A 27,513-nucleotide genomic window follows, 5' to 3' on the forward strand; every position below is an offset into this window, starting at 1 on the left:
AGAAATCATGAAGTCATTCTGCATCTTCATTTAATATTAGTTCAAAAATGGTAAGCATATCCAAGTTTTGTCATACATTCTAGAGCACTTACATTCCTTCCTTTCATAAGCTATTCCCAAAGGTACTCTGATAAGCAAGAACAGGACCAAGGAATAAAATAATTAGGAAATCTCAGTTTTAAATTCCTGTATGAGGAAATCTTTCAGGTTTTTAATTGTGCGTATCACCATAACCAGCTACATTTTAATAGAATAATTCGCTTCCAAGAGATACCTGATTTCCAAATGATGACTTTAGTGCCTAACCTCATACACTGAAATTCAGGTTTTGAATCTCATGCATTGGGCATCTAGCTCAGGGATGCCAGGAAGCTGGATTCCATAAAGAGCTTCTCTTTGTCAATTCCCATGGCTTAACATAGACAACGTCCCTACTCAAAAATCTTAGTGTTGTGACATGAGTTTATTTAATTATACGATGCATAAAATGTAAATACAGGTGTACATATATTTAATGTTTTGTGTATCTATTATAGATTTGTCATTATTTTAAATGTATATCAAACAAATGGTAATACAAATATGTATATTCAAAATGAGTATATTGCATACATATACATAGAAATGTTATCCGTGCACATAACATGCAAAATAAATGCACATATATATTTCCCCAAATGAAATTTCAGCTTCAAATTCTTAAAGAGTTAAAGCCACTAAAAATAAGCATGGTATTTGCAATATAAATACATATCTTTAGAATGAAAGCAAGAAAAGTCAAGCTTAACTGTTATATTTTGCTACTAACCATTTTCAGTAACTGCAAGGGTCTGAGCATCTCCACTTCCACATGACACATCAATAACTTTGAGTCCTTTCAGCCCTGTGACCAGCATTGGGATGGTCTGATCTTCACTGGAACCTTCAATATAAAGTAGATAACGTGAGCGGCAAAAACAAGAAGGCTTGGTGGGTTTTTCTGGTTTTGGTTGGTTGGTTTTGGGTGTTTCGTTGTTTTGGGGTGGAGGGGGTTGTTCTGTTTTCTTTTCAGATTTGAGTATTATGATTGAGCTTCCATATGGTTTCTTAGGTATCTAATATGGATTTCACCCACAAGGAAAGTGGATTTTCACCCAGTTGTCTTTGCTTCACAAGGAAGGGAACGGGACAATGCAGATTCCCTATGATTCTTCTCCATCCAGATGCCTATTTTTACAGAGCTCAAAGACTGGGTGGATTTGAGAGACAATCCCTCTCATAATGTATGCTTCTCAAATCAGCTATGGGTAGGTTGGATAAAAGATTGAGATAAACACTAAACAACTAATTGAGAAACAACTGATTTTAAGATGTCAAATAACATACCATGACCAAGCCTGCCATAGTTTCCTCGTCCCCATGTATATAGCTCTCCTTCAGCAGTAATGGCTGCACTGTAAGTGCTTCCACATGCTATATGAACAACATGTTTCCCAGCTTGCTTTCCAGACAGAGCAGATATCAACTTTGGTTCCTCCAGAGGGCTGTTTAAAGAGAAGGTGACATATTTTACAAAGGGTGATCTGACGAGTAGGTAATAAAAGGTGTGCCATATTTGTTAGAAAATAACTGATGCAGTTCTACCTGCAAATCGTATTAGTAGCCTGAGGTATCAAAATAGAGTTGTAAGTCAAAAATAAAATCCAGATTGTTCAACAACATACAAAGCAACAGAGATGTCTGACAACTATGATTTCTGTTTCCAATTAAATCAATGATGTGGTTTTCAGAAATATTTAAGCCTACTGCAAAAATACTATCTTTTATAACATTATTTGTCCAGATGTAGCATTTACAGTTCTAACCCTTGTGTAGGAACTGCCTTGCTTATCAGGAATTCAACACGGGGAAGAAACAACCTAAAATATATCAATACGCGCTCCTGCAGAATGGTTGAGGTTGGAATGGACATCTAGTCCAACCTCCCCTGCCAAGAATGGTCACCTAGAGCACGTTGTACAGCATGGCATCCAGGAAGGTTTTGAATATCTCCAGAGGAGGAGACTTCACAACCTCTCGGGGCCAGTGCTCTGTCACCCTCCCAGTAAAGACAGTTTTTCCGCATATTCACAAGGAACTTCCTGTGTTTCAGTTTGTGCCCTCTGCTCCTCATCCTGTTGCTGGACTCCAATGAAAAGAGCCCAGCCCCATTGTCTTGACACACTTCCTTAAGATTTTTATATACGCTGTTAAGATCCTCTGTCTTCTCTTCAGGCTGCCCTGCCCCAGCTCTCTCAGACTTTCCTCTTAAAAAAGGACCTCCAGACCCCTAATCATCTTCATAGCCCTCCACCGGACCCCTGTAAAAAAAATGCTCCTACATAAAAGCAGGACAATAATGTTATTGTTTAATAAGGGGTGTCAGAGGGCAAAATGAATGATGTAAGCAACACGACCGCATTTGTAAAGATGACCCCACTGACATCTGAATCAATGTTCCTAGAGAAAATATACTATGGATTCATAAAACCACAAACAAAAGGCCTGGTAATTGTGCAACTACTACTATGCCGTCTACTCACAAGTATTTCAGACAGCATCAGTGCAGAAATAGGAATATTAAAAAGAGAATATATGCAGAGAGAACATAATTTGTTTGGTAACAGAGTTGAATAGGGAATGCTTACGGTAAATGTGAAATACTTAATAGATTATCAAATCAAATTATTTTTAAAAATGGATTATCAGTTATAGTTTGTATTGTTTTGCATAGTAATAGAATATTTGAGGCTATGAATCTTTAGCTGCCTACTTAAAAAACAGCTTGCTTGTTAATGGGACTGTCTGAGGTATGGAGACCATGCACCAGTATTTTGCAGAAATACATTAACTTCCAAAGCAATGGGCTTTATGACAATTTCATTATCAAGAATTGCTTGCCACAATGACAACACATAGAACACTACGTACATAGGAGCGGTCAGTTACTATGCCAGCATTAACAGCCAGTTTACTAGCTGAACAAGTCACAACTACCAGCACGGACTGTATCAGAAATATGGTTATTAACAATGTTTCCTACTTGCCTGATTTGTCAGACAATGATTGAAAAGTACAGGCATCCTTTAATAAATCATGATCGGGGTATATTACACCTTTTACGCATGGTCTCAGTGTAGCATGCTACATTTCAATAATATTTCTTATGGGTGTTTGTACACACAACTAAATAGTTTCTACTATGAATTCAGAACACTGTCAAATGTTACTTTCTTTTTTTTTATTATTATTACATACACTGTATCTCCATGGCCTAGTCTGCCACCATCTCCACAGCCCCAAGAGAAAACTTCACCATTTGCTGACAAAGCAAGATAGTGATGCCCATCCGAATGTGCTGCAATCTTCACGATATTTCTGGAAGCTAAACTCTGCACCAGCTGTGGTCCCTGTGAACCAAAAGTAATAGAGTTATTAAAATTGTTTATGTTTTCCATCACTTGCCTATATAGAGAATAACTAGGAACACTTTTCCCAAGGCTTATCAAACCTGTCAAATCTATTAAGTTAATGAAGTAGATATAAGTAGATATAAGATATAAGTAGAGATATAAAGATATAAAGATATAAGTAGAGATAAAGATATAAGTAGAAAAAAAGCCAAATTGCTATTTAAATCTGACAAAAATGATGCTGTGCAATTATTCTGTTCTCATCCTTATACTTCTTCAGTATATGTGAAAACAGTGTTTATCTTAAACAAAATCTTAGCAACAGATGTTTTTTACGGTACAGTTTTGTTTGAGAAACTACACAGTTTGAGCATGCTGCACTGAACTAAAATTCATTTCACATCTGCTGATTTCTACAGCTGTTACCAAGGCCAGAATAGCAATGAAATCAAGTATTATTATACTCATAACCTCTAGCCTGACAGAAATTACACGAATGAGATATGTTTAACTTCTGAAAGTTCAAAAACAACAACAAAGAAGCTCAGAAAAATCAGCATGTCTTCATCTACCCTTCCAAGATATTATAAAAGCAGACCTATTGCATGAAATAATATAGAACACATTTTCAAAAATATGCAAAAAACTCACCAGTGTATCACTGTTGTATGCTTGCGTATAAACTCGTCCATTCCTAGATAATATTAAAAAACGTTTCTCTGCACAGGCAATCTGCACAACACCAAGATTGGCAAGTCCTTCACACTGAATTGGACCACTCACATTAGCATAGTATTTCCAACCTATTAAACCCCAAGCAATGACCTCTTGCAAAGATCCCTAGAAAATAAGAAATTCTGTAAGTACAGTTTTGAAATATGCAACTTAATTAAAAAAGATGAAGCAATTTTTTTATTATTATTTTTTAAGCTATGCTAAATATACTATTTATAAATATATAAATATACAATGCTAAATAAACTATGGTTTCTATGCTAAATATACTCACATCTTTGACAGTCATTACTGCCAATGGTCAATAAATCTTGTCTATTAGCAGGATATCAAAAATAAAGACTTGCATGCATCACATTCAGTCTTTTACTGAATAGGCTATAAATATCTACAGGAAGCGTAGACTTTCAGGATGGGAAGTTTAACATAGAAAGAGGTTTCTTTGTTTTTTGTTTTGTTTTTTTTTGATTGTTGGTTTGTCCTGTTGTTGGTTTTTAAGTAAGCCAGACAGCCAACTTTTAGTAAGTCTGGTCTTGAGAATTTTCTCTGATAAACAGGAACAGTTCAAAACATGGCAGAATTAGCCATAATGTTGTGATACGAAAGAATTGTTCCCAAACCACAGAATTGTACTCCAAGGCTGACTGAAAGATTTCTGAATGTCGTACAAGATACCAAAGACAAATTCAAGCAACTCAAAGCTACCATGTGAAAATCAAAAGGAAAACAAAACAATTTTAATAGTCATTATTCTTCCAAACTGAAAACTAGTTACACTTTTAGGAAATGTATCTTACTAAACTTGATTCTGCAAATAGCTACCTTATGAGATGTAGGAGAGCTACACTGTGGAGGCATACATGGGGTGGCGAGACGATCCAAGTGGGCCATGATCACAACTGCAGTTTGCCTCAGATCAATCGCTAGCTCATTGTCCTGTGGTAAAGTCAGATACCTTAGAAAACTTTCATTTGGACTCAGAGGATAAGTCAGCAGCTAAAAAAGAAAAAAGAGCAGTCAGAAGAATATTCAACATATTTCCATTCCACTACACATACAGGTACAGAATACACTATAGATAGGCTGAGTATCTGCACAAGTTTAAGAGAAACTTATTTAAACAGGCACATACTTTTTCTTAAAGTAAAGGAAAATCCCCAACACATACGTTGAGAAAATTAAGTCACATTGTGAATAGCAAGTGTAATAACACTCTTTGCTGTGTTTTATCAACCCCAGTAACATTCACTAAGAGTTGTAGTTTAGCTGACTTCTTACAAAATTAAATAAAAACAATCCAAATGTACAGAAAAGTTAACTAGTCACGTCACATTTGTAAGTTAACACAAAAGCATTAGCTCTGGAATACAACATTTATCTATAAACACACTACGAAATTCCTCCTCCCACCTCAAGGAACTCAAATGTACACACAAAAAAATCAAACAGTGGTGCATGTATATGTGTCATCATACTATTGCTAAAGTAAATCCAAATTTCGTTTGGATAATTCTGTAGCTAATTTAGTCAGCCAAATAAAGTTTGATACCAAGATAATGCCCCTTCCAACTAAATCAAGTCTAAGTACCTGAATCTCTTCCTCAGTATTGGGCACGTCTTTATTACATATTATACTCTGAAATCTTTGTAACAAAGGCAGAAGGGGTGCACTTGTTCCCTGTGCAGATCGTTCGTTATCCGTTTCCCTTGTTCCGTTATCCCAAAGTTGAAGCAACAACATAACTGCAGACAACATTTGGCTGAAAGAGGAAGATCGTCTTTCATTAATAAGCATTTTTAGGGAAACCGTTTTAGGTTATCTATACAACTCACTTTCTGTATCTTTAACCAGATGTCACAGCTTTACATTTTAAGCAGATGTCAAAATATCAAAAATGGATTTTACAATCTAGTTAACATGAGAGTTTGATCTCCACTGCGTTACAGTAAAGGTCCACATGCTTTGAGCCACAACCATTATACAAAACTAATGAAAACTGAAGACAGGCACTGCTCCAGTCATTCCAACCAATAGCAGTGGTTAAAAAATCAGTGTTCATGCTCCTCACCTTAACGTGCCCCTCTGCACTGCCAGTTCTAGCAATATGGCAAGTGCCAAGTGCTGGTCTTGTAACGGAATGTTCCCTGGGCCTTTGGTACTGGGAGCTCCATGCACATCTCTATTTAAAAATCAAACAATATCCATTAGCTAAGAAATAACTGGAAACAATAGATATTTGCTTAACAAAAGCATCTACAAAACACCGAGAACCAGTAAACTTAAAGAATATAAAATTGGCAATAAAAACATGTAACAAAAGCTGACATGTTCCACAAAAGGTTATTTTTAAAGTGACAACTAAGCTTTAAAACTGCCCAAAGCTTCACTATCTGTTCCTTAGCTCTCTTAAATACGCTAAGAACATGAAAAAACACATTTTTCACAGGCAAGATTCAAATCTTCTTTATGATATTCACCATAAGGATGCAGTTCCAGTATTCAAAAGATAATTTCTGTAACAATCATAAAAGGGTAAGTTTAAGAGTTATTAAATATCAAGGAAAAGTAAGGGAGTGCTCCAAGTGCAAAGTGAGTATCTTTATTTTGTCCCCCTATGCACAGTCTGTATTATATTGCTATAGTGGAAAGGTTCAGTAAAGCATACACATATATTGCATTACTAAAAACTCCTCATGTGGGTACAGCTTACAATAGTGATATAGTATTTTTAGGGTAAGCCTACATGTATACAGGGTGATTCAGAATACTCAAGTTTAGATTCTTCTTAAATAGTTAAAGGAATTAAACCATGCTTGGGGAGCGTCATTTCAACAATTTATGTACCATTTGTTTGCTTGATACAACATTATGGAAAACTAAGACAACTGTTTTTCTTTTCTAAACTATTCTGCTCAGGCTGTCAGTTGGTAGGAGATTTAAGTTTGCCATGTAAACGATACTTCAGCAATACCCTAAAGAAGAAACTTACCCAGTCACAACAGACCTTAGGAATTTAGTAGCTCTTTCCACAACTTCCAGCCATACAGAAGATACAGTCCCTTCATCAAAAAGGGATGCCTCTGGCAGAGCTCGTAGTGCATCAAGTGACTCCTGTAACAGCTCACTGCACAGGTCTGCATCTTCACCTAAGGATCACAGTAATACTAGTTATACCCACACCTTCACAGAAGGCACACAGATGTTTTATACAACACTTTGTGGATTTTTATTTTTTTAATCTCACTGTTACGAGTTACTTAATATGTACATGAGTTCTCAATATTCATACAAACATTTTGACTGCAAGACTTCTGAAGAACAATCTGCTTCACAAAAAAAAATGCATTTGGAAAGGCAGCAAGTCTTAAAACAGCTTGTCCTGATATGCATCTGCTGAGGAAACTGGAAAAAGAACTAGCCCAGACAAAGAGCCAAATAACTGCAATCTAAACAAGTAGCACAGACTGAGACAAATATTTAGGTAAGTCTGCGAGACAACAAACCTACCGTGGTGTCCACTAGGCAGAGAACTCACTTCAAAAAGACTGTGGCCTGTCCAGAGACATGGCTGTTCAGGCCTCAAGCTGCAGGAAATGCCTGAGCCTGCTGCTGCCAGGAGAGGGCAGCGGGGAGATTGCCTGTTCTCAGGTGCAAGGTGTGCTGGCCATGGTGACAAACTTCAAGGAGCAGGTGGAGAGACGACTAAGGAGAGTGTGAGCTGGAGACTGCTTGGTGGAGTAACTCCTTGGCATACCAGAGAGAAGGGCACTGGGGGATGCCCCCCAGAGGGTGGTAGAGCCCCTGCCCTGTCGCTCTTGGGCAGAGGGAGGGGACCAAAAAGAAGATGAGGGTTGGAAGCGAGTCCCAGTTCAGTGTCACGAGCAACCCCCCTACCTTCCTACCTCACTTCCCCAGGGGCCCCTCCATAATAGGTTTGAGGCCCTCAATCTTGAACGAGAGGTAGGAGAGGGTGTGGTGGAAGGCCCAACTACAAGGTCACACACAGGAGGAGTGACACCATCCCTCAAGACTGACTCCAACAAGAAAGAAAGATGGATAATTGTAGTAGGCAATTCCTTTCTGAGAGAAACAGAGGGCCCAGCATGCAGAGTTGAACTTCATCATAGGGAAGTCTGCAGTCTACCTGAATCCCCAGATCACAGGTATCATCAGGACACTCCCCAAACTGGTGTGCTCGACAGACTACTACCCACTGCTGATCCTCCACACAGGTGGGGAGGAAGCTGCATCCCGTAGTCTGAGAGGAATGAAGAAAGACTACTGTGCTGCAGTAGTATATTGATACATCTTTTCTGAAAAATAAATCTAACTTCTCTGAAACCTGGCATTAAAACACGTTCTCTTTGTGAAATCCCAGTTTGTATAGCTAAGCATAAAAGTATCCCAGCACAATACAGCAGCTGGACTGGCTTGAATAGCAATGACTGGCTCCAATGGCTTTGATCAACAGCAGCACTATTGGACACAATACCACATAAAAATAAGATACTATTATGGAAGTCAAATATTTATAAGTATTTGCATAGAGCTATATCTTTAATACATGCACATGCTTTTATGAAAAAAAAATGTCTTCAGAAATTAAAAATATACACAGTATGCTACAGAATAGACCTACCTGACCTCCACGCTCTACGAAGGAATGCAAATGCAAATGAAAGTGCTGCTCGGGATCCAACTCGTGCAAGTCCTTCTACACCTTTCCCTACAGGTCTTGGGCTAAAAAAAATCATATTCGCATTGTCTCTATACACTTTACGTAACAATTACATACATTATAAAAAATATTAGTAATATATGTATTTGACAGTTTTCCACTTTATTTATATGCAAGCAGATACAATGAATTTTTTTTAATATAAATAGTTGTAAGTTCCTCTTGAGAATGACGGTGGTCAACACCAAAACGACAATCAAAATTCAACTTCAGCTGTTCTAAAACCCAGCTAACCCAATCCATGACAACAAAAAGCTTAACAGAGAAAAAATAAACCAGACTGGCATAACTGCCATAGGAAAGGTTCCTAAATTACTTAGAGTGAAATTATGATTGCATACTAAAAATACACAAGTATATGATGTTTCATGTACTCATTTTTTCTAGGCTGTCCTTACTTCTAGTGTATTTGGACTGCATTACCTAGAATTTTAAATTTTGTATAAATCTTCTATTCAATTACAGATAACGAATTTCATCCATTTTGTCATTGCCTGTCTTTTCACTCAAGTGTCAATATTACAAATCTCTTTGCAGCTTCTGTATTGGTTTGTGTACAGAAGAGAGAGAATTTGAATTTTTGTTGACATGCACTGGACTCCCAAACATTTTTATTACCTTTGCTTTTTATCCAAAGAATCAGAAACCTGGTTTTAATCTCACATCACAATGAAAGTGAACTTTCAAGACTTTTTCAAGCAAGAGAAAATTTACTCTGGCTTTTCTTTTTAAGTACTCTGATAACTTAAACACACCCGTGTTCTTTTTTAATCAGAACTGAAAAAAATATTCTTCAAAGAACAGATTATTCAGAGAAAGACACCCCCATCAGAACAATCCCACAGATGATAACTCATCTACCATATTTATTTACTGTCTCTTTAATTTCTGAAGCTAGAGCTAATCTAAAATAAAATTTTCCCTGGTTAAATTGCTTGTTCTGTCCAACAGCAACTAGTTAACTATTGACAAGCTTCTTTAATGCCTCAATTAATACTTTTTTTCTATTCTTAGGTCAATAAACTATCTAGATATAGAAAGTAACTAGGTAATTTCTTATTCAGATAGTTCTCCTGAAACATTTTCAGATAAAATGTCTGATTACAACATTTCTCACCCAAGCTAAGAAAAATTACACTCAACTTTTAGGTACTTGCATTTTTAAATTTATATGCATAACTGAGCAAATAAACATGAGAAATACACGTTAATGACAAGAATAATGCTATTAGAACTACGTAATTTCCATCAGCATCATTTCTGAAATAGGCCTTTCCATATACCCAACAGAGTAGAACAAAAGGAGTATCTCTGGGAAAGTATGATTACAGCTCAAAGAATAACATCTACTGAAGTGTATTATAATAAAGACAGCCAATATGAACGGAGTCAGCATAAGTAAGCATCAGCCAAGGATGAGAACAGTGTGGTAGATAGCACCACCTAAAACCATCTTAAATAAGAAGACTGTCTTTACTGGTAATGCTTCATGAGGAGAAGGAAATCCCATTAAGCTGTCACGCAGAGGTTGATAACCCTTCTATGATGTTGCTAATATATTAACTTATCCATACAACTTGTCATTACCTTTTCTTATCCACCGTAGGCAGAGGAATACTATTGCTTTTCCACTTAACTTTGACATTCTCCTGAAGAACTGTTCTGTTCAATGCAATGAAGTATCGTTCCAGGATAACGAGCCTCTGCTTTAGCCTCATAGCTGAAAGAGCTGTTGTAGCAGTTTGCGTGGCCAGAGTTTGCTGTTCCTTCACTAGTACATGAAGGCACTCTTTCAATTCATTCACATCTAAGAATCAGAGAAAGATATAATTTTAGTGGTGTTCAACTTTCTTACATATATTACCAGGAAAAGTCAAGAACAATTAACAACTATGAGCTGACTAGAAGCCTGAATCTCAAAACCTAGTGAAATTCAATGTTTCCGTATTTAGCCTGCACATTTCTAATTAGCAGTATGTATTACGCAATTACAAGTTATATTTAACAGGTGTTGACACAAAGACTAAGGTTATCATTAAAGCTAGTTTGGTGTGAATACATCTTAACCTTCATATTTCGTGTCTGAGATTAAAATGCCATAGAAAATATTTATGCAAGTGTTCAAAACAAGTTATACAGCAAATTCTTATCAACAGCAGACCTCAGAGCCAGACTTCTCCTAAGTACAAGCAACAACCTTGCAAGTACCTAGGAAAACATGCCTTCATTTTGCACTGATACACATTATCTTAAGTTTCTCAGAAGTTATAAAGCTACTCTCAGAAGCTCCAGGGTCACTGCCAAGAGCTGGTTAGCTTCTGAAACAAGCTGTCAGAAATTTAAGACACCCACCAGTAAAAATCAGCAAATAAAAGTTCTGACCTACAGACCAACACCACCAGAGAATTCTTTGCTAACCAGAAAAATCATTCAATAGCCTGAAATCCAAATTATCTAATGACACATGACAAAGACAGTCTCAAAACACTTGAAAACAGGAATTTTGGAGTAATGTTTGCTTTTTTTTTTTTTTTTTTTTTTTTAAAGCTACATTCACTGTAGCTTTAATTCTTTGGATAGACAGCAACAAAGTTTTTGGTTTTGTTTTTTGTCTTGGAAGGGTTTCTTTCCTCTCCCTTTATTAACAGTCTGATCACTGGGCCACCCCGCTCTGCTTTTCTCTTCACTACAGCCCTCCTCCTGAAGCCAACCACCAGCATTTGCTGCCTGGCTGCCACACAGAAGTGACTTTGTTTCAACTGATGCCTGACTAAGGGCTATGAAAAAAAAAACAAACTACCTGCAAATATGTACCCGTGTTTGTGAAAAGATGGCAACAGCCTCCGAGAAAAAAAAATAAATGGAATAGCAGCCTCCAAGCTATAGAAATTCAGACACTCTTATGGTAGCACCTGGAGTTGAAAATTGTATCTAATGAGGCAGGAGGCTTTTTATTCTTTTGTAAATGTAACTCTCTAAAGTATTTCAAAGTTTTGTTCCCTCTGTAATACATCTCTGCGTGGCCAGCAGAGAATTCAAGCAGCCCTCTCTGCCACCATATCACATTGCACAGTCACACACAGCTTGTTGTCACCCATCACCCCAGCCTGCTTTCAACACTGCTACTCACATTTCACTATTTCATATGTCAGATTCCTTTCCCTGAGGCAATTTGCATTTTTCCTGCTTATGACGAACAACTGACTTTTTAGTGAGTAAGAACAGTAAGTGTTCCTTACAGCCTAAACCTTAAGAAATCAGACAGAAGTAATAGCAGCTATTATACACATCCATACTTTGGCTCAACAACAGGAAATGTGACCAAAAAAGCCACAGTATCCTTAATTTTTGCCCCATAACATTCCCTACAAAGACAACTGTAACACAGTTGTCAGTCACAGCTGAACAGAGCTACTCCAGATCACTCCGTAAACTAAACATAAATAAAACAAATGCCTGATAAAGGCATGTTTGGTTTGGCTTTGGATAGGACAAGAGGGAATGAGTTGGGAAGGTTCTGGTTGGGAATCTGGAGATATTTCTTCTCAGAAAGCGCAGTCAGGCATTGGAAGAGGTGGTGGGGTCACCGTCCCTGGGGGTGTTTAAGGAAAGGTTGAACCTGGTGCTTGGGGACATGGTTTGGTGGGTGACATTGGTGGTAGGGGGTGGTTGGACCAGATGATCTTGGAGGGCTTTTCCAACCTTACTGATTCTAATTCTATGTTTATGTCCTTTAACATGATGTAAGTTTACTGGGAAGTTTTCGTGGGTGACTGGATGAGTCCCCAGCCCAAAGCTCCAGCATACCTCCAAATGAATACCATAATTTCAAAGGAAAAAACTCAGTTGAAAGTGTTAGCATTACTCAGCTTCAGAGTACTGTAACAGAATATGGTCACTATCAACACACCTATTTGTCAACCAATTTCACTCTGCAGGTTCATTCCCCATATTACACACTCATGTATCCACAGGAAAAGTAAATAAACAGTTGATGGAAAAAAATGGCACTTTCATTAGCGTCTGTGTTTGGGGAAAATGACATAGTGTATGCTTGGTGATAGAGATACTAAGCACTAGGTGCCAGACTCCACTGAGTCTATAAAGTAACAGAGAGCTACAGTATTCATAATCCCCTCCTGGCTGACAAGTTATCTGCAGGTGAACAGCCCCTCAGATTCTTTCTGAGAGTTAAGGAACGACATGTTTTCTGGTGACAGAGCCCTTCCTTTCAAAGTAATATGCTTAATAAACATATGGCACAGGGAAAGAATCAGGATGGGCAGAGCTACCTACATTAGACGTAATTCCTTACGAGGAAGTTTCCCTAAAAGACCACAACTGAATACTTCCAGAGCCAGCTCCCATCAGGCACGTTACTGCTGTTATGAAAATCCCATCCACTCTGATGCAATAGGAGACACCATACAAACTCTGGGATATAAAAAAAAAAAAAAAAAAAAAAAATCCTACAAAAGCACATACAATGGATGCAAGTCAAGCAGTAGCAGTTTTCAAGCTGAGCATTGTGCACACACAATACCGTGTCTATACAGGAAAAAAAAAAAAAAAAAAGCATATTTCATCTGCAGCACCTACAAAATTAAGTCCTAGCACTATACATACTGGGGACTACCTGAAAGACACTCAACATGATAGTCAATGATCTGATGCGACAACTTGCTCATCTGACAAAAAATAACATTACCGTAGCTTTTTAAGTACCTCAAAGGTTCAATTCTGTTTTAATACAGATCTACACAATACTTCAAGATAATTGGAATTGAGTCCTATTAAATACACAAAGTTTCACAAAACGAGAACTTCATGATAGTACTTTTTAGAGCAAGGGATATTTCATTTCAAAAGCAAGTTATTTTTCTTTCCTGTCTAAGTCAACAAACACGCATGAACCATTAACATAAGTTTTCTGACTTGAGTTGTGCTAAAATTATTTTCCTTTACTCCTCTCACTTTGCTTTCACAATCTGAAACGGCGACAATTTTAGGAGGCTTTCTCCCAAAATTAAGTAATTCCATTCTTAAAATACTTTATACATACTTGAATGTTTCAATAATCCAAAAGAAATTTCATACGCAAAGTGTAGGTAAAGGCTGGAACAGCTATTTCAGACAATGTTAGCTATGATAATCCTACAACTCAGATGTGCCTCAAAACCGAACCAAGGACTGCATTGTTTCGTTAGAAGCAGCACTGTTGGGGGAAAAGGGTGTCTGGGTGTCTTTGTTTTTTTTTTGTTTTTTTTTTTTAAGTGACCTGTATTTATGCATTTCCCATATTTAAGTCTTCTCTTCTTCCATAAGTAAATTAGCCTTGTTGAAAATTTAGTTCCTCTTCAGAAAGTTTTAAATGCATTGGGGAACTGACCGAGTGAAATCGGTCAAGCCCGAACAACATATATTACCCAATATCTAAACAGACTACTGAGAGAATAGGTTATTAATAGCGACGATTCAAGTTTCATCTGAGAAGGTTACAGCGAACTCTTGAAACAAAACTGTTTATGCCACCACGCCAGTCCTTGATGCCAGATGTCCCCTGCAACATTCTGCTTTGTCAGCTATTTTCTGAAGGCTGGAGACAAATTATTTACCTAATCCACACCTACAGTGTAAGAGTTGATGTCATAACACACAAGTTTAAATTCTCTAGCTATCATTCACAGAATACTTGGTAAGTGAGAACTACAGTCAGACATGTTCCTGGCTGCAGCGGAGGCAGGTAAGGATTTTACCATCTTCTATTAAAATTTATCACATCCCTGCCTCCCCACGGCAGCTAACATAACTACGTGTCTTCACTTCTTAATTCATCCTGCCAGAAATTCCCTGCGTTAGAAGGAAAAATACCAGTAGTGTTTAACCTAGATCGTTTGGCAGAACAGGGTTAAGCAGTGATGCGTTCCCTAGTTCCGTCAGCAACTCTGAGGGGGCAAAACAAGCAGCTGAAGGCAGTAACTTCTTTAATCACCTCAGCCACCACCAATACACGGATCTGACACGAGTCTAAGGCAGGTAGCCTGTTAAAGGCATGTTTGCTCCCTTATCAACCTTAAAAAAAAAAAGTAACATACTAAATGGTTTCTTAAAAATTGTGTCAGTAGCTGTTGTAGAGAACTCTGCAGGCTTCTAAGTGGCAAATAAGGATCATGAAAAATGCACTTCCAACGAGACACGAGCTTTAGCAAAAGACAAATACAGATGAGACGGTCTAAAGAGATTTCAGACCTGAAAATTCAAAACATGTTTCAAACAATTTGGCAAGAATGTACTACTACAAAGAGCACACATTTCCTGTCAGCAACAGAGCTAATGTGCTCTAATTTCCTACAGCTTTTTATGTTTTGTCTCGTCTCTTTCCCCTCCTACCACACAGTACTTCCACTGGACAGAGCAGCCAGAGGATGTGGTCAGCCCAGCTTAACATGCATCTGGTAGGCCTGCAAGCCAATGCCACACAATGCACACTGGATTCAAAAGCTAGAGGGAAAAACAAAAACACCATCACATCCACCTGATTTCCTTCAGAGACATGGCTAAATATACTCCTGTAATTGTTTTATTTTAAGAACACAGGAGGCTCCCCCTGAGCCCCAGAAGCACTTCTGTGCTGTGCAGGTGAGGAGCCCTGGCACAGGCTGCCCAGAGAGGCTGTGGGGTCTCCTCCTTGGAGGCCTTCCAAAGCCGCCTGGAGATGGGCCTGGGCAGCCTGCGCTGGGTGGCCCTGCTGGGGCAGGGCTGGGGCCTGGTGGCCTCCAGAGGGCCCCCACAGCCTCAGCCCCTCTGGGGTGCTGTGAAAGAACTTAATTCCTAATGGGTGGTTAGCTTTTCGCTTCCTTCTCTCCACTCCCCCTGTCCAAAGGACACCCATCAGCACACCTCACCCTATTCATATTTGTTGAATCTTTTCCCTCACTATTCAAAATCAAAAAGATGCTTGGAGCCAGACAATAACTTTCAAGTTCAGGGTGTGGGGGGATTTTAAATCTGTTTGAAGTGGTAAGAAAGAAAAAAAAAAAAAAAACAGGGAGGCAGGAGTTCCATGAGAGATGTAAAACAGGAGGGTAGGCCTTGGACAAATGTCATCCTCTCACTGAACCATTTTTTTTTTATCAACTTTTCTAAAGCTGAACTTAAAAATATTCGATCAAGAATTTTATTTTTTCAAATCAAAGTGGAAATGTGTCACTAACTTTTAATCTGTTTAAAAAAAAAAGATTTTTCAATGCCACCAATGCTTTTGTTACTTCTCTACACAGTACAAACCTGACTCACCTAATAGCTCCTACAGAACAAAGCTTCGGCGTGTCTCTCCCTTTCTTACAGAAGCCGAAGATTCAACTATTGTTGCCAGTGACATGTTTCTCATGTGTATCTCACTGAATTCACATGGGTAGTTTTCACTTCCCCTCCCTTAGGCATTGCCTCTGAACCATTTCTCAGTGCACTTAGCTATACTAACATTACCAAGGAAACAAGAGGCAGCATTATCTATAAACAGCTCCTCTTTGAGGAGCCCCCAGAAGTGCTGTGCCATGACAGTGATTTACCAGCATAGTGGTTTAATTCATTGCTAAAACGGACTGCTAAATCAGGTCTGACTACCCAAGAAAAAGGATTAAATTAATAAAACAGGATTTTTAAGAAAAATCAGAAGGACTGGCTAATGAATGCACAGTCTTGTGGGGACAGGACGAAGGGAAGATAAGCACTTATATAAGTGAGGCTTGAATCCGGCATCAAGTAAGAGCTGAATATGAAATGAACACTGAAGCCAGAGAGAAGAAAAACAACTTAAGTCAAATAATAAACTACCCATGTTTTTATTACTATTTTACGCATTTTTTTATTTCTTTTTACAGAACTTAGCATAGTAAGGCCACTCAAAAAAAAAAAAGAAAACACCACGAGTATGACATCTTCACCCTGTTTTGGCAGTGATCTCAGCATAAATTAGAACTGAGGAAAGCATTTTGCTTCACTGAACTTGTGCCCGGATCACAAAACAGAGTGGAAGACAAAAAGCACTGCTTCTCAACACATTTTATGAAGAGCTTTTTTTGTGCTTTCTCCAAATCCCTCAGTTCTCATGGGGAAGGGATGTCACAAGGCCCAGCGACCTGGATTAGCCTGCTGAAGTTCAATAGTGTGATCCTCCAGACTTCTTGGCAAAGTAAGATTGTATTACAGCACTTCTAAAACATAGATAATCCACTATCTAATGCCTAGGTACAACTTCCATAACATAAGACTTTCATAACGTAAATCATTAAATTCAGTAAATATAGCTCGGAGTATTAACCCGAAACACAGACCTTACTCGTGAAGGAACATAAAACAAGTGAAAACACGGTAAGTCTTTCATTCTTACTGGATCAGTAGAAATATCTTTAAAAAACAATTCTCATTTTCAAAAGCTCCTTCGTGCTTTTGACAAATACTGAAGGATCAATTTTATTTTTTCGGAAGGATGACAGAAGACAAGCTTAAAATAGTTTTGCTTGTTTTATGAGACAGATGCAAAGCACCAAGACTGAATTAATTCTCAGTTGGTTTTTTTTCCAAAATGAATTACCAAGCCACAAAAACTAGCATGGTGCAAAAAGCAGCTGTTAACTCTATTTCTTTCAAATAGAAAACAAAAAGCTACCTACAATCATGAGTGAAAGCTACCTGTTACATTTATATAAATAAAATACAAGTATGCTTATAGTATTGTTTCAGGATTTATCTGTCCCAGACAGTTAAATCAGATCAAGGTGATGTGAACTTCCAGCACAAAAGGTAACTGAAACCAAGGAATACAAATTTAGTACATTAAATCTTCATAGATATTTACCCTAGAAATAACATGTTCAACAATAATGAGACATACTATATATAAGCACTGAAAGTTAATGCAAGAAGTTAACTTTTTTTTCCTGAAACCTCCGTACACACAAACACCTTTTCTAAACAGGTTTTTATTTATTTTAAATTTTTAAATAAATCATTGGAGAGTAAATTTAAAGGCCAGCTCTTATCCCAAACACCCTGGTCAGTTGACAGAAATTTGGTAGGATAGTTAGTATTTAGATGATCATTTTTTACAATCGGTTTATTTTCTTCTTCAGCAACAAGCATTAAATACAAATATAAAACAAAAATAACATGACCTTTAGCTTGCGTCTCTTCAACACGGTCTCCCTTCATTAACACTCCCTCTCCCTTCCACTGTAATGGCAATTCTTTTCATTCCTCCTACACTGCAAAATTCTGTCCTACTTCTAGAGTGACATCAAGCCCATCTGCCCTTCTGTCCTTAAGAAAGGGGAAAAAGCTGGCTGGCACAGAGCAGAGGACAGCAGACTGGCAGCTGACCTGTGGCTCAACAGAAGCAAGTTACAGAGCTTCCCTAGCGAAGATAGCTACGCAGATCCAGATTCTAGCACTGAAGAGACAATGCTTCTTGCCAGGGATCCTCAAGTGATTCAGGGTGAGGGGACAGGGGCACAACAGATGTCTCTGAAGTTTGTACATTCCAGTATCTGAATCAGGCAGTATCAAGCACCAGAAGTCCAAAACAAACCACTGAAGTGAAGCTTCTTTTGTAACATTGCTTTCAAAGTTGGATCATGTCAGACAATGTGTTGCTGCTCTGCAGCATTAAGGAACTACAAACTTCAACTGGGTTCAGTATCAGGATCAGTATTTTATAGAGCCACAGTTGAAGATGTGAACACAGACTGTTTTCCCACTGACATCACAGGTGATGTTACTGTCAGTAAAGGTCAGGACAGTTAATTGAACAAACCCTTTCAACATTCCTCCCATAATTCACTCAAACTCCTTCATATCTGACCACTAATCCAAAAAGAAAAATCACCCATTAAACCTTTATTGCCTGCAGAAAATTCAGGCTTCAGAAACTAAGCATTTTGTGTGTGTCTGTAACTGAACAGAAATCTAAAGGCATCTTAACATTTCGCTGCATAACTGCATTTGTTCCAAGCCAATTTATCATTCCTTCAAGTAGTACGAAAGGTGCAAATTGACTCTCCAAGTCGTGAGCGTAATTAAACCCGAAAGTAGTTATGGCAAATGTTTATCTTGAATCACAGTTAACCACTTACCAAACTTATTCCACTAACCTAACAGATGCACCTGTCAACAACTACATTTGATCCAATTACTTCCTGATGCTACAAAAGCAGTGATCAATATAGAACAAAGCAATGCTTTGGTGAGAATCAAAACAGCCACAATACCTGGTTGTTTGCCCCACACCCAACTCTCAACAATCGATTTGGCCCTGTAAGTGGGCGGCGGAGCCTCTTCTTCATCTTTCTTTTCTTTGTCATTTTGCTCTTCTTTCTTTGATGCAGTTTGGCATTCAGTGCTATCATCTAAAGGAGAAAAAAAAAAGACCAGTTAAGCTACTTCCTCCTTGAATTCAGACCTAGATTAGAAAGGTAAAGCTCATAGCCCAAATTTTTACAGCGATATTGTCTATCATTAATAAAACAAAGAAGGGAAAATACAGTGGTGTGCACCATGTTAACTGCCACAGGTGCTAGGTCTCATGTTACATTTCATAAGACAGTGACTTTAAAATGCTGAAGTCACTGCCACAACCTCTTAGGTAATCCGACTAAAAGCCACACTAACACAAAGTCAGCATTGCAATAAATGCACTTTAAGTCAGACTTTGTTCTCAGCTACCTCCGTTTGTTTCATTTACTTGTTTTCATATTCCAACATGTAAACTACAGCAATTGGCTTACTTTCAAAATCAAGGAGAGCTATGCATTGACATTTACACTAATTTTATGCAGTGTATCAACATTTCTAACATATCTAGCATCTTAGTAATTACCAGCAAGCAATAATACCACCACTTTCTACCCAAGCAATAAAAAAGCATTTGCAATCCTTTTAAGATTACTTTCATGAAGACAGAAAACAGACATTAGTCACTTATCTCTGTAATCAAAGACTGCATGAAAGCTCCAATTTGCTAAACACAGTGGAACCAGACAGCTGGAAGTCTCTCTCCTTATTCGTATGGATTTCCATATCCTTACCTCCAGCCAGTTCAACGTGCAAGACTGCCTTGCAATTCAGGGCCTCGCAGGCAACTGCATTTCCCACTACAACCCTCATTTCTAAAAATATCTCCCTCCCCCCTCCAGATTTCTCAATACTAGCATTTGCAACCTATCCGTGAAGAGATTAGACCCAGACATTTTTACCAGGCTCTTAAAAATTGCTGGTCCTCAGCTCCTGTCTGCCAAGCCAGGCTACAGACTCCATCCCAGAAACCTTGACCACAACCACAATTTTGTCTTTCCTCCCATCTCACCCCCCATCACCAAATACAAACATTCGCACCAGCACATTTCAGGAGATGATAGTAAGCAAGAAGTTTACAGCTGTAGCCAGATACAACGCAGCTGATTACACCTATCCCACTTGGGTATCAAAGGCTCGCATTACTTCAGAGCACACAAAGCACTGCAATTTCCAAAAACATTCAACCATTTCCTCCATCTGGCTTGAAGAAAAAATGAATGTCTGATCTGGTTGTAACTGGATCTGTGATTGACTATTTGCTAAACACTTCCTTGGCTGCAGACAATAGCACCTCCCAAAATAAGCTCTTTTCAGCTGCCTTAATCATACAAGTTTTAAATTAAAGCCAATGTTTCATAACCCGCAACATGCAGCAGCACTCAGGAGGTGGCACCTGAAGACAAGGCAAAGAGGGAAAAAAAACAGGAGACAATTGCACAATGCATGCTGCAGATGAGATTGTGGGCTAAGGAAGGGATAGCACAGCTCACCTGAGCACAGTAAAAGCAGCCTGGATACCCCACTTTCAAGTGGAGACTACACCAAGTGCGACCATCTCTCTCAAATACCAAGGAGCATCCACCAGTCCAGCAGTCATCAGCATAATAAAACGTGTCCAAAAGATGACTGAATTCAGCTGGTTTTACTCCAAGGCAGAAGTAGCATTCGAAGGCACAAATCCCATCATAGAGTTAAAGCAAGCACCCTGTTTAGCCAGAGCAGCTCTGACTATTCCCACAGTAACACCATGCTCTCGCTGTTTCCCCACTCACCCACACACCTAAAGACATGCTCCACAGGAGCTGCTGGGATTTCAGGCAGTGGGCAGAAGGGTGCTGTGCCAAGGCACTATGTTTTGCAGAGAGCTGCGAGAGAGCTTGTTATGCTTTTTAACAGATCCTTGGCAAAGGATGACAACAAAGGGCTACGAGCTTAGTCCCTCGCTGCAAGGAGATGAGGTCCCAGCCCAGGCTGGAACTTCAGCACTGTGTCATACACAAATAACCTTGACATTAAACATACACAAATCCACTAGGAGGAGTTTCTTTACTTTCCTATATGAGCAGAAAAGGAAGGTAGGGGGAAAAAGGAGGGAGCTGAGCTAAAAGAGGGAAAAAAAAAAAAAAAAACAGAAAACCACATTAAAATCCCATGACAAATTGTTTCTCAAAGACTTCTCTATGCTTGCACAACACCACTTTCTCTGTAGGGACAATGCTGGTATCAGTCTAAATTAAAAGCAGCAGCACGGTCTTCATATTCATGGCAGCTCAGTTATGCTTAAAGAAAGGGATTGTGGAAAGGGAACTCCAAAGAAAATGGGGGCAGGCAGGAAGAAATCTTGAGCGAAGCCTGCACAGACCAAAATAACAAACAATAAGGCAGTTTACAAAAGAACACACACCAAAAAAAAAAGGTGGCAGTGTGACAGCCTATTTTAACATAATTTTTCTCAAATTTAAGTGTGAACACTGAGGAACGCAGCAGGGGAAAACACCTGTGTTACAGTTCCCTAAATGAACTTTCTCTTAACTGGATTTTTGTTTATAATCATAAGCTTCCAGGATGAGGTAGGTATGCTCAGAGAGTGAAAACTGAGCAACTGAAGTAATCATCCACAGCTAGAAGTTGGCTCCCAAAGCATAAAGAGGGGACAGAAAGGAAGCAGCTAAAGGTGGGCCTTATTTTCTTCACTGAATATGAAATATAATTCCCTAAGCACCTACTACAGTAAGACCTTGTGCTGCTCCTGAGTCCAACAAGTGATCAGGTCAGGAATTCCTCAGCAGAAGAAAAAAGCCTGCAACCATTTCCCAGCAGATGTTGCCACAAATACCTTGCCGCTCACAAGTCACACAGTGTGCTTTAAGGGCAGGCTGCGTTTCACAATTACTCTAAAATAGTATTTGGTAATCTGAGATCGAGGAAATATTTCAATACCAGTAACAAATAACCAGTTCTCTCTGCCAAAGAGCTGGCTAGGAGATAACAGCATTAACATATGAAGCCCTAAACATCCAAGCCATCTCTTACAGTTCCTTTTCCCATAACCACCAACCCTTCTGAGGATCAGCAACTTGAGATCTGCAAGCAACATGTTTGTGAAAACTTCCCCCAGACCTGATCACTGACACTGGACACACACATTTTCAAGTCCAGCTTCTTCCTGACTTCTGCAAAGCAAAAGATGAGGGGATGGATAATAATGACTATACCTTGCTACATGGGATGAGGAAGACTCACTAAAAAGCCCAAATGCTAAGTGTTTGACATGATATAGACTACATAAAAATACACAAATGTTGATTGCTATTTGTGAAGGATGCGTGCCTAACCATTTATAAATCATATTTACACAGCCTCCAATGTGTAGAAGTCCAGATGACAGAAAATTCCAATCTCCTAGCCCTAACCAGAAATAAAGTTTGTCTTCTGGGGTATACTACTTTTTAAATGATTTAAAAAAAAAATCTGTTGAACATGCAATAAAGCATTTTGTAGTTACGAAGTCAAACTGTCCAACAGGATGACTTTGGATTTCCCCCTGTCCTGCAAAGAGTATGGTAATCCACAGCTGAGTACTGAATGCTTGAGACACTGGGTACTGCCAATATAACTGACTTGCAGAAGGCAGAAACGAGCAAAAGAGGCACTTTTCACTTTTTAAAAGTTCTTTCCTACATGGGAAAGGAGTCTCAAAGCAGGAGCCAGCCTGCATGCCTGCTCACTGCTACAGTTTCATATACATGTTGTCTGAAGGGTAGCCAGTATAACCACTTCCCACATACTGTTATTCTCATTACAAAGGTTTGGGCAGTGCCAGCCTCTCTGCAACCACTTGGGCATTTGGACTTGATCATCTGTTTGCAGACACAATGCTGAGTGAGGTGCGTGCATTCAACAGCACTAGGCTGACAGACAAAGGTCCAACTTCCAGATAAGGGGCACAACAGAAGAGAAGAAGCAAGAAGAGGAGAGGAAACCCACTGTGCTTACCAGTGACAGGACAGAGGCGTGAAGTTGATTATTTTATAGTCTTACCCTATTTAATATAGCTAATTGAAACAGGAATTCCATTTACACACAAGTTTGTGGAAACAAAAAAAGGACTTGTGTCATCAACTGACATCTTCAAAATGTACAGTAATGGCTTCCTAACTTAAAAGCTTAATAGGAAAAATTATTTAATACTTCTTAACATTTTCAGACATTAAACTGATCCAATTTTCCTGATGACAGCCCAACTACCTTTTAAGTACATGCCATACAACAAGTGCACCTGAATTTGAACATCACTACTGTTACAGGTGTGCCCTTCGGTGATACTTGGAAACATGGAAACTCATTTCCCTGGATGCATTAATCACACATGTTTTTCTGAAAGTGTCACGAAGAAAAAACAAAGGGGTTATTCCTAACCAAATGTTTCTGCTAACAGGAAAACAAATGCAGTATTTGCACTTTCTAGAGAAGAGAAGGAATCCTTTTCACTATCAGTAACGTGGTTTTCCAATCTACTGCCTCTGCTGATCACCCGCTGCAAGAATGAAGCACCTCTGCCCAGCAGCCCAGCCAGCATTAGCAGAGAACGATACAGCACTAGTGAAGTAAAAGGATTAGAACATATGAGAATAAATCAAAACTTCTTACAACAGACTAAATAAAAAGGACTACAGCAACCTCTCATCTCCAAATTAGTCGATAGAGCAGCATAATCCGAATATCGATATTCGAATATATTGATTTTCATATAAAAACACTAGGATTTATGTAAGTCCGGTTACTGGCATGCACTTTTCCCTTTCCTCTTGAAATAGATTTGTACAACATTTATGTAAAAAATGAACTACTAACTAAACAGACTGAAGTATTCCACATTTTCATTTCATGAAATTCAATTTGAGCTGCAAAAGGACCACCAGTTTTTCTGGTTTCATGACTCACTACTGCCTAACCAAATCAAACATACAATCTGATGAACGCTGACCAGAAATAGCCTTGATTAACTTTTCCTTTTCGAAGTTCAAGTCTAGTAAACAAAACAGTTACATCTTATAAACCCTGCAGTCCAGCACGGTGGCATTTAAGGCGGCTAACTACACTGAAAGAATTCATACACTGATCTGAATATAGCCTTCTCAGGCTCTTAACTCTTAAAATTTCTAAACTGTTGTAGCTTTCAAAAAAAAAAAAATAGGTGTTTTAGAAGTACGTAGAAAAGAACGGACATGACCTGCACTCTACTGAATCTACACTTCACACCTCCAAAGGAACAAAAAGGCAGACTACTTGTGCTATTCATAGTAACTGAACACTTACATTTTTCAGAAAGTTTTTGCTGCTTTCCACAAACCCCCTTATTGATAAAGGGGAAGCTAAATGGCACGCCAAATCCAAGTATTTCAGAAAGCTGAAAATCATTGAATATCCAATGACAGATATTAATAATTCTCTATTCCTTTTGTAAAATATTGAGCAAGTCTCTAATCAAAGAATGTGGTTATTAATCTGAATAGATACTTTACTCTGTCATTTGATTTGCAGTGTTTGACCTGCCCTAAAGGAAACTAGAAGACAAAAAAAAAGCACTACATGTGCAGCTGGATTGCGGACAGTTTTCAGCTGACCTTTTAGTCACTTCATGAAGACTATAAACAAAATTAGAAATAGCACTATCACCTTTACCCCTTCCTCAGCCCACTTCCTTTAGACAAAGGCCTCAGCTGTAAACACACCAAGGAGAGTGAACAGAAGGACACTGCCAAGCCTCGCTCACCATAACACAAGTGGTTATGATGTTTAATTTAAAGAGACTGGAACAGATTTAAGCCTTCATTTGAAGGCTCAGACATTACCTTCCTGCACACTTTAAAAGAGATCAGTTTCAATTGCATTTAACTCAAAATATGAACACTGGCAGACTGTGTAGACACGTGACAAGAAACCAAAGCTTTCTTACAGTATGAACTCTGAATTCCACTTTCACCACAATAAAAGGAAAAAAAAACATACCTTTTCTTGGAGGTAGTTCACTACTTTGTGTTAATTCTGTTCCAGGATATACAATCTCCCCATCTTTTACCATTTCATTCCATAAGCCACAGAGTCCATCTCGTGTAAAAGCAAGCTGTTAAAAAAAAAAAATTATATGCAGTTACATACAGTTGTATTTTTCCCCTCAAGCCAACACGGAAGAAATTTTAAAAAACACCATATGTCACCTCACTGGTAAATTCTTTGTATGTTTGACAGAGACTTAAATGATCTTCAGGATCTCTCATTCTCTAGCTATGCTATTTTCAGATTAAAGACTATCTGATCTGACTGTGTGGACTTAAATACAGCAAGATCAATTTGCTTTTGGTGAATAACTCCCATAAAAAGCATGATTTGGTCACCTCAGAAATACCTTATTTCAAGATGACATCATGCAGTAATTTGGGTAAATCCCTTTTCCCCTTTTTCACAGGGGAAGTCACTACAGTCCCCTCTCCAAACCAGAGACTGAAGAGCGTGGAACTCAGTCAGGGTATATGACACAAAGGTCACCAGCTCATGAAACTACCTTGAATCTCCTTTGAAGAAACCTACTGACCAAGATAACCTCTCCTCTGCTGCCAGTGATCTATGCTCTATAGGACATCACAAAACAGGAGTCTACATCTCGAGCGAACTCCTTAATAAGCAGGCTATAATTTGCAACCACGCAGCAGAAGGGAGAAGGGGAGTAAATGGAACTGGCAAACAGAATTCCTTCAGCATGCCAGAGCCGTGCAGCGGAGACATCCAAGAAAAATGCTGAAAGCTTATTTAGAAGCACTCTTGGGTTATGTAACTAACATTCAAGTCCAAAGTGTTTTAAGTGAGGAGGAATAACACAAAGAAGTTACACAACTGCTGTTAATATTTGCCTTTATCCACAGAAGTCTGCTTGTACTTTCTTTTGATCAGTTTCCTAAGGATATTTTATTGAAGATCACAGTTTTTAAGAGCCACAACCAACTGCAGGGAGGTCATTTGCTGACCCAGCTAATCTAAGCAACATGAAAAATTAAAGACAGGTTGCACATTATGACACCACTGCAGCATACTAAATCACCACATTAGTTTTTTGACTTCATATTGCATAAGCCAGAAATTCACTCCAACAAGTATTAATGATTTCCTTTTCTTTTACTCAAAGTACAGGCTGACAAATTGTATGTATTTGTCACTTGCTATTTCCTTTCCTCAGGGAGGTAACAGAGAGAAGAATCACAGTCTGACCTAGACCTTACTCAACTCATCTGCAATTTACCAATTATGCAGCACCATAATTACTTTGTGACCATATTTTAAAGAAAGTGACATTCCTTTTTCTTTGGGGCTAGAGGGAATAGGGGCCTCTTGCAGAGATTGGGTTTTCTTAAAAACTTTACGCTTGGGTTAAATTAAAAAAAAAAAAAAAAAGAATAGATTGAACTAAAGTCACACTTCAACGAAGTAAAAAACAAACAAAAAGCCCTCTTCCACCACTGACTGAATTTCTTGCATTGTTCTAGGTCTATAAATATTTCAACAAAGACACAGGCGCTCATTTTCTCCTTCATCAGACATGGGCATGTTCTTTACTGGGACACCTAAGGAATTTATTTTTCCCAGTTGTCAATGATAGGTTTTCTTTTTCACTGTTTTTGGCTCCTATTGCATAGAAGATGTTTAATTATTTTAGGATGTTCACCTGCTCAATGCTAATCTATGGCAAAACACAAGCTTGAGAAATAGGAAAGAAGGCAACCCTTGGGATGATTTGCAGAAATAACTTTTGCAAAAATAATTTTCACAAAATAAAGACTTCTGCCTATTAAATTGTCATCTTTTCCATTTTATGTCCTCAAATCACCCTGGTATGGAAAATAGTTCTCACTGCTGCTTAAACTTACACACTGAGAAACCTACAGCTTTTGAACTCATGATTCTTCATAATGCAACATTATATTAATGAGGAAAACTTCCTACTTTTGTAAGCACCGCTATAGCTGAATGAAAAGGATTTTTTCCACTTTAACCTCTAACCTTTTTTACATGGCACAAAGCTCGCTTCAAGCAGCTCAAAACTGAAAGAGTAAACAAAATTTCTTCTGCCTGGGGTTTGGCGTTCAAATTCTTATCAGTCATTTTCTTGTTATGTTGCACAAAGATAAAGCAGCCACTGAGATTATAGGTCAGAGAGCGCTCCTCCTCCTCCTCCAAATATGTCATGGAAGCTTACACTA

The 27,513-nt window shown here is 38.5% G+C and overlaps 1 protein-coding gene across 4 annotated transcripts in view; it reads right to left on the reverse strand.

The window, feature by feature from the left end:
* HERC2 (HECT and RLD domain containing E3 ubiquitin protein ligase 2) overlaps positions 1-27,513 on the reverse strand; it is a 109,751-nt gene that overhangs the window by 73,271 nt on the left and 8,967 nt on the right. For 3 of the 4 annotated variants that reach the window (XM_068681426.1, XM_068681398.1, XM_068681409.1), the window contains exons 3-14: positions 25,271-25,385; positions 19,174-19,311; positions 10,493-10,712; positions 8,807-8,907; positions 7,157-7,313; positions 6,236-6,346; positions 5,755-5,926; positions 4,989-5,162; positions 4,083-4,271; positions 3,277-3,428; positions 1,366-1,523; positions 809-922 (exon numbers count right to left, since the gene is read on the reverse strand). In XM_068681426.1, the coding sequence (XP_068537527.1) occupies positions 809-922; positions 1,366-1,523; positions 3,277-3,428; positions 4,083-4,271; positions 4,989-5,162; positions 5,755-5,926; positions 6,236-6,346; positions 7,157-7,313; positions 8,807-8,907; positions 10,493-10,712; positions 19,174-19,311; positions 25,271-25,385 (1,801 nt within the window). The remainder of the gene's footprint in view (positions 1-808; positions 923-1,365; positions 1,524-3,276; positions 3,429-4,082; positions 4,272-4,988; positions 5,163-5,754; positions 5,927-6,235; positions 6,347-7,156; positions 7,314-8,806; positions 8,908-10,492; positions 10,713-19,173; positions 19,312-25,270; positions 25,386-27,513) is intronic. The other variant, XM_068681418.1, reaches the window with a different exon arrangement.

The sequence above is a fragment of the Anas acuta genome, chromosome 1 (assembly GCF_963932015.1).
Source record: "Anas acuta chromosome 1, bAnaAcu1.1, whole genome shotgun sequence".
Classification (NCBI taxonomy): Eukaryota; Metazoa; Chordata; class Aves; order Anseriformes; family Anatidae; genus Anas; species Anas acuta.